The sequence below is a fragment of the Dreissena polymorpha genome, chromosome 16, assembly GCF_020536995.1.
Source record: "Dreissena polymorpha isolate Duluth1 chromosome 16, UMN_Dpol_1.0, whole genome shotgun sequence".
Taxonomy (NCBI): Eukaryota; Metazoa; Mollusca; class Bivalvia; order Myida; family Dreissenidae; genus Dreissena; species Dreissena polymorpha.
The window spans coordinates 18,856,904-18,870,448 of NC_068370.1; the positions used below are offsets into that span (position 1 = coordinate 18,856,904).

Genomic DNA, 13,545 nt, shown 5'->3' on the forward strand with positions numbered 1-13,545 from the left:
AGTATAAGCTGGGTCTGATTAGCTGAACACGTTTTTTGGGTGTCCCAGGAGAAAATGGTTGGGACATTCCGCTGGGACATTGCCTTAGTGTAGAGAAATGTAGATGTAATTCTGTAGATGCAGTCAGACTACTTTGACATGTGTATGGAGGCAGTTATATAAGTGAATTTGCTTAAAACTTAAAATTAACCTTTGCCTGCTTTAACTCAAAGACAATTAAGATGTGAACTGTCCAAAATAGAAGTATTCATTTAAGTGTTTAGAATTGCCTTATAAAGGGACTTCAGGGCCGTGACTGTGTTTCAGTGTGATAAAACACTGTCTAGTTTGTTCGTAGATTTGTGAGCTTGCAACTGTGAATTTATACTGAGAACTCATGGTAAAGGTGAATTGAATCCTTAGTGTTATTATGCACATTTTCTGTGGGATCGGACTTTTCATCATAGTGCATGATTGTAGAATGAAACAATAGTTATTAGAATGTTTTAACGAGGAATTTATTTACTCTTTTATATGATTGGAATTTATTATAAGGTACAGTTTTGATTTTTTATATGACATTTCATTTGTTTTTTCTTTCTTAAATATTCATCTTTGCCCTCTTAATTAATGCTTCTTACTACTGGAGAAAGTAACAAATAACTATATATATTTCAATGTAGAACCAATTGAGATTTTGAGTTTTAAGGCAACATTTTGTTGATTATGAAGCTATAGTAACACATACATTGACATATGTGCCAGAAATTTAGGGGCCTGCATGGTTTGATTCCCGAATGAGCATGGATGCGCATATAAACTCTTATCAGTAAATCTTGTTACACACAGCTACGCCAAATTGGTCATATTACTGATATTAGACAATACCGGTACATTACAAAAGATGCCACAAAATCACTTGTCAATTCTTTGGTGACATCTAGACTGGACTACTGAAATGGTCTGTTATACTGTGTCCCACAGAACAAACTAGATAAACTTCAGAAGGTTCAGAATTGTGCAGCTAAAAGCCAGCTAGAGTTCTCTTAAGGACTTCTCGGTATGAGCACATCACACCTGTTCACAAGGATCTACACTGGCTACCCATACAACACAGAGTAAAATATAAGATTATGACTCATACTTTCAAAGCACTCAATGACCAATCACCCATTTACATCAGAAACTTGCTTAGCATCAGTCTATAAACCAAGAAGATCACTAAGATCACAAAACAAATCAACAATATTAGAAATACCGTCAAATGTAAAAGGCTCCTATGGGGACAGCAGCTTTGCAGTAGCAGCTCCGAATCTCTGGAATTCACTTCCTTGTGGAATCAGGGATGCCAAATCATTGTGTTCTTTGAAACGGTCACTTAAAACACACTTTTTCATTGAGGTGTACGGGAAGTAAGTCTCCGGGGGCAGTGTGCTCAGTTCTGTGAACTTGCGATTAAGGATTGCCTAGCACACTTGTCATGTCTCGATCACACCCCTTCCCTGCCAATCACATTTTTATATTCTTTTAGCTGTTTTCATGTTTTACCAGTCAGAACATATTGTTTTCCCCTTATTCTTTTAAAATTCCACTGTTGAATTAATTTCATCTTAGGTTTGAAATTGGTACGGCCTCCTTTGGCGGCATGGCGTGCAATGTCCTCGCCCTAACAGGGATAATTGTTCTATGTCTGTAGGCATGTTTTAACTCTCTGGGTAGGATCCGCTTTGCTGCCGTTGGGGTTACATCTTTGTTTTAACAACTATCTGAGTGTATCATGCTCTGTTTAAGGGTCAGTTTTATCAATGGAATGTACATTTAATCAATTGATTTTTAATTCTAGTACTTTTAGATGAATTCATTCAATCGCGTTGTATGTTTTTACCTATTATGTTTATACATTTTCTAATATGGTTGCGTTGTATTTTATATTGAATTATGTCATGCAATTTCATGTGAAGCGCTTTTGAACGCACAATTATGTGTGAAAAGAGCCCTATACAAATCTGGTATAATAATAATAAAACTAATATGTGCATTATGAAAATTAAAATTTATAAGTTTTGTGCCATATTGCAAGTAGATGCTGTTGTTTTACTGGTTAACAGATTTTTCAGAATAGTCATGTAGTTTGGTTAACAATATAAGAATATGATATCAAGATGATAAAATATAAAAATACACAAGTACTTCAGAATGAAATATTACTCTGTTATTTAGTAGTTTCCAAAATATTAAAAGTCAAACATAAATACGGATTACAGTTAATTGGACTACTATTAAATTTGAATTTTGAATTTATATATGGTGTCAAAAATCAAAAGTTTTGGACAGGGAGTTTCCATAATGAAACTATATTCTTAGTCAGATTGGTATTCAATATTCAAACAATATACATTTAATATGATTGCTGATTGCAAATTGTCTTTGTATTCAGTTTTCATTACCATTTTCATCATACTTACTATGCTTTCTAAATTTCAAAAAAGGGCCATGTTGTTGTTATGTTGTCTAAGTTATCTCTATAAAATAAAAAGGATGATAAAAGTGCACACATATCTCAACCTGTGCGTTTAGAAACACTCTTTATTTGAATTTGAATGGCTTGCGTTGATTGCAAACTTGCATTTAATTTTTAACAAGAGCTGTCAGAGGACAGCGCGCTCGACTATTCGAGTGCGGACAGTATAACGTAAGCCATCATGGGGAAATTGTTGAAATTATTCAATAAGGTCAAGGTAATAGTTCAGGTATATTTTCCACAATCTATTGAACATTTGTAAAGACATAAAACAAACTAATAAGATAGTATTTCAAGTTTAATAGCAATAGCTTGGGTGGGAAGTTTGGACAGTCCTTCAAAAATAAAGTAAATAAATATTTATTTTTTTTATTTTAACCATGTTTCAAAGAAAAAAATGTTCTTTTTGGGTTGGGTAGGGGGGTTGAGAGGGGGGTATAATGTGGGGTGTGGTCATTTATTAGACAATCTTTCAAAAATAAAAAAAGGAGAAAACAATATAAAAAAATGGGGAGGGGGGCAGGGATTCTGGGTTGGGGCATGGGGTATTGTTTGGGTGGAATCCATTGTGGTATTCAGGTAAGTGTTGTTTTGTCAAAGAATTAATAAAACCTGATCATAAATAAAGAAGTTATGGCAATTTAACTAAAATTTATTCTTTTGACCTTGAGAGTCAAGGTCATTAAAAGGTCAAGGTCAAATTGAACTTGCCAGGTACAGTACCCTCATGATAGTAACAAAATATTTGAAGTTTGAAAGCAATAGCTTTGATACATGTACTATAGAAGTCAAGTGGATCTAAACACAAAATTTAACAAAATATTCAGTTACTAAGACAAAAAGGGCCATAATTCTTACAAAATGCTTGATACAGTTGTCTGCTCTTGTTTATAGATTGGGGTCATGTTGGTAAAAAAGTTTGCAAAAAAAGAAAGCAATATGTCAAGGGACATTGAAAATATTTGAGGTGGTACACAAACTTTAACATAGATTTATCAATAATATGCATATTCTAAATGGAAAAAGGGCCATAATTTTTACAAAATGCTTGATACAGTTGTCTGCTCTTGTTTATAGATTGGGGTCATGTTGGTAAAAAAGTTTGCAAAAAAAGAAAGCAATATGTCAAGGGACATTAGAAAATATTTGAGGTGGTACGCAAACTTTAACATAGATTTACACTGTAACTCCAATATAGCGCGGTCAATGGGGTCCAAGCCGCGAAACAGCGTTATAACGGATCCGCGTTATAAGGTTTTGAGCTCATTTACTGCAGGGCGCTATAAAAAAAAACAGGTATAGAATAGCCAATAATATAGGTCATGTATATTGCCATGCTGTGTTGACACAAATACATGCATATAAACCGAATCGTATCGATAACAGTATACATACCGCTTTTCTTATGTGCACATTTATCCGATAATCCAATGAAATTACAACATCACTTAAAAAATAATAAACTTGAACATTAATGACGATATATGTTTAAGAAATTCGTAAACACAACCGTTCGCATATATGCCATTTTCAGAAGTGTTAAGAGTACAGTGCATTATGGGGCAGAGCTTTCATTGGACGAGCGACTTTAAATTTAGATTGAATGCAATACGACTCATGTACAAAAAATTGTTTTATTGCGTCATACGCATGCAAAAAACGTGTTTCCCTGGGGACTTTCTGATACCGCGCGAAAATGTAAGTGAAACTCTGTTAACAATTGCCGGTACACTGCGTTCGCATGTAAATAAATCGTCTGCATTATTTAATTTCTTATACATGAACTGAAAGATTAAATGACATAATACTAGAATGATAATGAAATGACAGAAAAAGTTGTTTTATACAGTAGGCAGTATATTTCACAGCCGCTCATTTAATATAGTCAAACTTCAACAATATCAAAGTAAGAATGTTTCAATCGTTTTGAATTACTTGAATTGTATAACTATCCCGCTTGCACTTAACTTATGGAAATTATCGCACTGAACCGCTCTGATGAGGAATACATGTAATAAACACTGACACGCGAGTTTTTCACACCTTTATCGACATTACACAACAGATTAACACCAATTAGCTGTCAGTGTTGTTTAACCTCGAGGTGATTATAATCGGTTCAACGAACGATTGAATAAAGCAATCAACATGACTGTGATTGCCGCCATCTTTGAATTGCCTGAAAATACATGAAGTTGCATAAAACGGATTTGAATCAGAAATCAAATGGAAGGTTGGAGAAAAAATGGGATCCAAGCACCCTCCGCGTTATATTGGATTCAGCGTTATAACGGAGCGCTTTATATTAGAGTTACAGTGTATCAATAATATGCATTTGCTAAGGAAAAAAAAGGGCCATAATTCTTACAAAATGCTTGATACAGTTGTCTGCTCTTGTTTATAGGTTGGGGGTCATGTTGGTTAAGAAGTATGCAAAATATTAAAGCAATATGTCAAGGGACATAGGAAATATTTGGGGTGGTACGCAAACTATTCAACATTTGCACGCTCACGCCGACGCCAGGGTGAGTAGGATAGCTCCACTATATATATTTCATATATAATAGTCGAGCTAAAAATGAGTTGTGTCTTAAATTAAGCAATGAAGAACAACTTTAGTGTCTTCAGCGCTTTGATTTTGTATTGTATTTGTATGTTAATTTGTAGTGTAATTGTATGTTTATTTGTACATGTACAATAAAAATCTGAGTTGTTACACCTGGCTTGAACAATAATAAAGGATTAAAACACTTCTGTTGGTATTTGCGGACCCTGTGATTTGTTTCAATCCATGTTGAGGATTTGCAGCCTAACAAGGCATTAATCGGAATATAAACCGGTGTTGGCCTCGCATATTGATTAAAACTCTGGCACGTTAATGTCATACTGTTATTAAAACCAAGATAGGAATCTGCCTTATAGATTTAATCTTTAGATTTATTTTGATGAAACATCAGTCACTTGCTGCAAACAGTTTCTTTCTCTGTATATGGACAGAGTTAAACAACGGATTTCCATTTGAGGTACCTTATGTTGATTGTGATTTCAGTTTTTTAATTAAATATATTATTAGTGTTGTAATGGTTTTAAAAAAAATACACTATTGGTTTTTTCAAAATAATATAATGACATTTTGTTTTCAAAAACAAAACACTAACGAGAATTTAATTGAGTTTGAGGCATCTGCCAGGATATTTTCTTCTTTTAAGCATACTTTATTGGGAAGTAATTTTGTAAAACAAGTATTTGAAAAGAAAGTGCTATTGATTTGTGAACAGCAGTAACTGGCATTATTAGGGAACGGAAACTAAGTTCAATTCCAAGTGCAACGTCTATCAAGTGTTAATCACTGTTTTAAATGCTCGAAGCATGTTGTCGGGCATAAGTTATTTCATATTTCGTTTTAAAGCTTGATATAAAATCTTCATTGTGGAAAAACATATCACCTCAACTTCATCAATGAAGAGTGATTGAAAGAATCTTCAAAGGAGGAATAGCTTATTATATTGCTTAACACTGTGCTCTTTGTAAATAGTGCATGATTTAGAGAAAGTTTGTTTGGAAAGATCTTGCAATATTCATGTTGATCATTGACAAACTGTGGATGTAGTAAGGTATTGTATGAGACTATTTGATGCTTTTGAACAGATTTCTAGGAAATAGCTTGTTTTAAAATACAACCTTAGGCTAATTTTATTTTGAATTACCGGTATTAATGCTGTTATGTAACAATATTCTTCAAAATTATTGCATTATTTCAAAGGATGTTTACATTAAGATATCATATTTTAATGCCCTACATTGATAATATTGTTTGAATTATTGACGTAGTTCGATTTAATGTATTTTGAATTACAACTTTTCCTCGATCTTGTCATAATTGTTTTCTTAAAATGCTGGTACAAGTTGTCCTTAAAGTTGAGCCAATGCAGGTGATATGCGGTGCGTTAGAAGTATGAAAACTGACCTTAATTCATGTGTGTAAGGTGTTGTCAAGTTTATCTAGTGCGGTCCACACAGGCTTATCAGGGCTGACACTTTCCAATAAACTTGATTTTTGCTTAGAAAAGACTTCCTTGAAACAAAAAATCCTTAAAATCAGAAACTGTAATCCCTGATAAGCCTGTGTGGACTGCACAGTTTAATCCTAGAAGACATTTTATTATCCCCCGCCAGAGGCGGAGGGATATTGTTTTGGCGTTGTCCGTCCGTCCGGCTGTCCGTCCATCCGTCCGGCACTTTTGTGTCCGGAGCCATATCTTGGAAGTTCTTTGGTGGATTTCATTTAAACTTGGTATGAGTATATATATATGCATAAGAGGATGATGCACGCCAAATGGCATTGTACACCATCTGTTAAAAACAGACTTATGGCCCTTTGTATCTTGAAAAAATGCTTTTTAGTGTCCGGAGCCATATCTTGGAAGTTTTTTGGCGGATTTCATTGAAACTTGGTATGAGTATATATATGCATAAGAGGATGATGCACGCCAAATGGATTTGTACACCATCTGTTAAAAACAGACTTATGGCCCTTTGTATCTTGAAAAAATGCTTTTTACTATAGGCACTTTTGTGTCCGGAGCCATATCTTGGAAGTGCTTTGGCGGATTTCATTTAAACTTGGTATGAGTATATATATGCATAAGAGGATGATGCACGCCAAATGGCATTGTACACCATCTGTTAAAAACAGACTTATGGCCCTTTGAAACTTGAAAATATGCTTTTTACTATAGGCATTTTTGTGTCTGGAGCCATATCTTGGAAGCGCTTGGGCGGATTTCTTTGAAACTTGGTAAACCTTCCTTTCTCTTAGTTTTGTGTTATTGTCCTCCGTCCGTCCATCTATCATTATGTTCATCCGTCCAATTTGCACCCATCCTCAAACAAAGCATATGTTGCGGGGGATACCTTGGGCCTTTCAGGCCCTCTTGTTCACATGCTTTTGCTCAGTTTTAGAACGAGGCTCATACAATGTGCCTGGCATCGTTGACAGTTTTGACAAACAGTGTATAGAGATAATGACAACTAAACATCCTTTAATAAAATAAAGTTATGTGAATGATGTTTTATGTACAGAAATTTGAAGTTGGCATTATTACCTTGGAAACTACCACTATCCCTGTTTTTAGCTAGGCTGTTTTCTGAGAAAACCCGAAGTATTGTCATAGCCAGCTTGTCGTCCGGTGTCTGCCGTTTGGCGTCTGCCGTCCACCGTCCAAGTAGAGCTAAAACCTTAACATAAGCTTCCACATACAACTTTGAAACTTAATTATGTAGATGCACCTTGATGGGTTCTACACGCCACACCCATTTTTGGGTCACTAGGTCAAAGGTCAAGGTCACTTCTGACAAGCTTTCATTTATTCAAAACTGCACCTACAGCCGAGTGTTGGCACCCGCTATGCGGTGCTCTTTTTTATAACATATTGCTAGATCTTACCGAAAGTTATATTTACAGAATATTACCTCATATTTGTCATGCTAATCATTTAAAAAAAATATTTAAGGAAAACCTCTATTTGTTAAATTGTTTGAATAATTTTCAATATTTTGAGACACTTGTGATGTAAGTTATGCTTATTTTAAAGATTATATTCTGGCTGTGGTGACAAAATTTTGGTCTAAAGCTTCTTCATTAATCCTTTTGTTAAATAAAATTCTTTGCGTGTTGGTGCATCTTGAATGCTCTGTGAATTTTCATTTAGAATTCAAGATTTTGTGTTTATACCATTTTAACCCTTTCAGTGCGGGAACCGAATTTTGAAGGCCTTTGCAAACAGTTTGGATCCAGATGAGACACCACAGAACGTGGCGTCTCATCAGGATCCAAACTGTTTGCTATTCTGATAATATTCTTTGAAAAAAATTGAAGAAAATGCTAATTTTAGAAATTCAGCAGACAACATTTAAGCAGACGACAAATTTCCCAGCATGCAAAGGGTTAATTGGAAACAAACAATTGTTTGGTAAATTCATTTTGCATGGCCAAATGTCATTGAATCAGAGCATGAAGAAGCCTTTTGTTGTGTAAATAAATATCTTTGTACAGCTAAGCTTCATTTATGTATCCCTGTATTCTCCGTAGCTAATTTCAAAGCCATGTGCGTCATATGCACAAATCATATGCAGTTCATATTGCACATATTTGGGAAGGTAATGGCATATTGGTGTTGGCTCTGTCAGAGAAAAACATGAGATATCCAGGTTTTATTTTGTTTGAACAACTTTTTATTTTCGCATTACCCAGTCACATTAACAGATCATATATAAGGAAGGTCAGGTTGTTTGAAAAGCAGAAGTTAAGTACACAATTGAAGTAACAGTTTTAATAGCTGTAATTTGTACTTCTCATGATTGAGAATGGTAATGATAGTAATTTGAGGCATATTTAAATATTTGTTAAAGATCAAGCATTTTTGTGTGTGAAGGAGATTGACTTTTATGATATTTTTTGAACATGTAACACTGATACCGGTACTCATAAAGCACCAATTATTTCAGTGTCACTGTTTATAAAGCTAAAGGTTCTTTACTTTCTTTAACGACAAATATGGATTACTCTGTTTGATTTGTTAATACCCTACAACAGTAATGGAAGGCATATAGGGATGCTTCTCATCATTTTGTTGCTAAAACTTTAGTGACACTCATATTCCTTTGAAGAAGGGTCACTTGGGGCAACTTGAGCAAAACGTTTAGGTCATTTAGATAATATGCAGAATCATGAGCCAATCTTTTGGGTTAAAGATCAGGAGTGCGTTTCACTAAGCTGCGTACACAAATAATTTCCGTAAATATTTGCGTACGCAAATCTTGTTCTCAAAAACGCGTTTCACTAAACAGCGTAAATTAACGCAGTGCGTAAATTATGTCGTTAATTTACGCCAGATATGTACTTTGCGTAAATCAGAAAAATTGGCATTACCTCCCGTTGGAAAGAGGCTGAGTAACCTGCGTATTAGGGAAAGCGTACCCTGCCGTCGTTTTAGCATTGTGTGTTGTTGATGTTCTGAGATTCTTAATTCTCATTTGAATTTATTTCAGCTAATATGTAAACATCTGGTTTCGATTTTGTGAGGGCTATACTGTAGCCTGATAATCACAATGTGATATCGTCATTCTAACAAAAATCTATTCCAGATATTTGGTAGTGGTATTCAGTACATGTGTATGAACCATACATTGCTATTCATCATGTTTAATTGTAAATTGAATCTACTCCAGCTTATATGTAGATGTGTGGTTTCAATTATGTGAGGGCTATACTGTAGCCTAATGATCACAGTGTGATATGGTAATTCTCACAAAAATCTATTCCAGACATTTGATAGTGTTGTTCTTGGTTATAATGTGTGTGTGTTGTTCAGATTTTATTACCAGGTCACACGCCCCTTCACAGAGTAATTTTAGCTGGACCTTTCTGGGTTATAACTAGACAAGATACAGGTTATATTAGTCTTTGACTGTTTTGTCCCTAATTTCCTACATGTATATTTATCCTGATTACCTATTTACCGGGGTTGTAGTTAGTCGAGATGTGTGTAGATAGTTTGAGTTTTATTTAGTACGTCATTGGAGAACGAGTGGCACGGGCACGCGGTTTATTATCACGCTTTGCAAGGTACAGGTTTTGTCTATATACGTATTTTTGATATTCCGTTATGTTAAGGGAGGTAATTTATTCAAGTAAACGCGAGACTGTTTAGAATGCCTTTTTATATCGCTTATTTTATTGCTAAAATGTGGATATGCAGCCAGCTTTTAAATTGAATTCCACCAGAAAAAAAAGTTTGAAGAAATAAATATTGAGATCTTATTGTAGGAAAATATGTGACGAAATACATTCGTCACAAGCGCCGAGCGAGAATCGGCTCGGGGCGCTAATGTGTCTTTGCTACATGTTATGAAATTCGTCTTCAGTGTATAATTTGTTTTGCCTATTTTGTGTTATTGTAACATATTTTATCAATATATTACAATTTAACACATGTAAAAAATCGTATAATCTTGCTTTACAGTAGATACTGTTGCAGACGATTACTTTCTTACGCGTCCGCGCGCACCTGACAGGCTAAACAACACTTACACGCAGCGTAAATTTTGCGCACATTTTAGTGAAACGGCGTACGCATTTATTTACGTTCGGCGTAAATTCTGTGCGTAAACCTAAAGTTGCGTAAATATACGCTATGTTAGTGAAACGCACTCCTTAAATTTGCACTTTAAGCAAAATTATTTGAACTTCAAATCTCCTCAATGTTTCTTGAAGGATTTTCATGCAACTTGTCTCCAATCTTTTACTTACTGATTTCATGTGCAGATGATTGAGCCAGTCACCTCATCTCTGGGTGAAGGTCACACTGAAGGGTGTAATGTTTGAGCCTGTATTTGTATCTCTTTAATATATCTTTTGTTCCCTTGACGATTTTAATTTAACTTGCCTCAAATTTTTTCTCAGGAAAAGGAAATTAGTTGAAGGCATGAAGAAGTCATGCCATCTTAAGGTCAAGTCATAATTGAAATGAGGCAATTAAATTGCCTGGAATATACAAATGTACAGTATCAATTGGGAGATATGTTAAAACCATTATTCTCCATTCCTCGGGAAATATTTGGGGCAATAATACCCTACTTAAAATAAATATCATTATAAAAGTATAAATAACTGTCATTCTTGAATAGCATATTGCAATACAATATGTATAACTGAAAATAAATAGAACATTAATATATTGGAATATTGTTGTGTCCAAATTGTTTATTATAATGGACTCAATATCCCTCTTTTCAGAAACGACCTCTTGGTGACATTGAAACCAGACACCGGTACACGCCAACACAGCCTGTGTTGTCGTGCCGCACTGTTGACATTGACGTCAGTGGTACAAGGACCTACCGGCCTAAGTCATCTGCCGACATCATCAACGAACAGCACGCGCTGATTCACAGAATCTACTCCAAAAATAAAACTAGGTAATGTATTGTTTGTCGGTCTCTGTTTTGGCTGGGATGTGGTTCTCCTGCTTTCAGGGGTTTGGTTTCTCCTCTTTTCAGGGGTATGATTTTTGTTTATTCACGGATTTGATAACTTCTATCAGTTGCTTTCTCCTTCCAGTTGATTTCTTTCTTTCCGGTGATTTCCTCAGTTTCAGTCGATTTCCTCAGTTTTATGAGTGTCAAAATTTCTTTTCAAGTGGCAAATTTTTATTGATCTGTTATATAATGAAGCATTTTGGTGAACCCACTAAGGAATTCGTTTTTTTCTCCCTAAGGTGTTCCAAAAATCAATTCCTGGTTTGTGGATTTGTTACCATGAGTTCTAGTTTTGTCCATTTTAACTTTTTTCTATGGATGTAGATGATAGACCGTGTTTAAAAGTTTCTCGTATATTATCAAGGTGTATCAGAGGAGGTAATCACGTGATATTAAAGATGGCGACACCAATGCTGAGACAAGTATGTTTTGCTGTTTTTTTATGCCCCCCTTCGAAGAAGAGGGGGTATATTGCTTTGCTCATGTCGGTCTGTCCGTCCACCAGGTGGTTGTCAGACGATAACTCAAGAACGCTTGGGCCTAGACTCATGAAACTTCATAGGTACATTGATCATGACTCGCAGATGACCCCTATTGATTTTGAGGTCACTAGGTCAAAGGTCAAGGTCACGGTGACCCGAAATAGTAAAATGGTTTTTGAATGATAACTCAAGAACGCATAGGCCTATGATCATGAAACTTCATGGGTAGATTGATCATGACTCGCAGATGACCCCTATATATTTTGAGGTCACTAGGTCAAAGGTCAAGGTCACGGTGACCCGAAATAGTAAAATGGTTTCCGGATGATAACTCAAGAATGCATACGCCTAGGTTCATGAAACTTCATGGGTAGATTGATCATGACTCACAGATGACCCCTATTGATTTTGAGGTCACTAGGTCAAAGGTCAAGGTCACGTTGACCCGAAATAGTAAAATGGTTTTCGGATAATAACTCAAGAACGCATATGCCTAGGATCATGAAACTTCACAGGTAGATTGATCGTGACTCACAGATGACCCCTATTGATTTTCAGGTCACTAGGTCAAAGGTCAAGGTCACAGTGACAAAAAACGTATTCACACAATGGCTGCCACTACAACGGACAGCCCATATGGGGGGCATGCATGTTTTACAAACAGCCCTTGTTCCCTTTATTTCTTGTATTAATTTTTTAAATGACTCACTTTACAGCCATATCTGCCAGAAAGTTACTAATGTTTATTTCGTATTAATAGTCGCTCTATATTTCGACATTACTGGCCATGAAATTTCTAAGTGGGATGACCTCATACAGCTCCACTAAGAAAATTGGCAGAGAGTAAAGTCAAGATATAAAGCGAACTTTAATACGAAATTAAGGCTTATAACTTTCTTACTAATATGGCTTGAAAGTGAGCGTCATTTAAAATTAAACAAATGTAATAAAGTGTTATTAAACAAAAGGGTATAACACGGAAAAATATACCTGTCTCGGCATGAACGTCACCATCTTGACTATCACATGATTACCCCCTCTGTATATTATACCTAATTAAATGTATTTTCAAGATGAAAAAAAGGACAGTACACCTCAATGTGTTGGCCTGTGAATGCTAACACTTCAATTTTCCCACTTTTCAGGCTTTAAATGTGCCATAAATGGCTCAGTGAAGAAGATGATTTATGATTTAAATGTACAACTCAATCACAGAAATCAAGTGTTTGGTTTAAAATCTCACCTTTCTGATGAAGTATGCTTTAAGAAAAAGACAGACTAGAGTATGATTATGTAGATAAACAAATTTGCTCAACCAAGGTTTATGTAAAGTTCTTAATATTGATGAGATTTTATTCCTAAAAAAAATCAGTCATAATAAGTTTGCTTGGTTTATTTTATTGTCTCTAGCAACTGATGAATGAAAGATATCTCTATCAGGAAGAAAAGCAAAAAAAGATATCTCTATCAGGCAGAAAATCAATGTTAAATTTTCTTCACCAAATTTATCATTATGTCAATGTT

General features: G+C 35.1%; 2 protein-coding genes across 10 annotated transcripts in view; one reads left to right on the plus strand and one right to left on the minus strand.

The window, feature by feature from the left end:
- Positions 1 to 13,545, minus strand: part of LOC127861490 (single-stranded DNA-binding protein 3-like) — a 479,133-nt gene that overhangs the window by 294,936 nt on the left and 170,652 nt on the right. The gene's annotated exons all lie outside the window — the stretch shown is intronic.
- LOC127861481 (uncharacterized) overlaps positions 1 to 13,545 on the plus strand; it is a 49,522-nt gene that overhangs the window by 18,648 nt on the left and 17,329 nt on the right. For 3 of the 6 annotated variants that reach the window (XM_052399983.1, XM_052399987.1, XM_052399984.1), the window contains exon 3: positions 11,298 to 11,479. In XM_052399983.1, coding sequence (XP_052255943.1) covers positions 11,298 to 11,479 — 182 coding nt within the window. Of the gene's footprint in view, positions 1 to 9; positions 535 to 5,382; positions 5,524 to 11,297; positions 11,480 to 13,545 lie in introns of those variants that run through there. The other 3 variants (XM_052399988.1, XM_052399989.1, XM_052399986.1) reach the window with 3 other exon arrangements.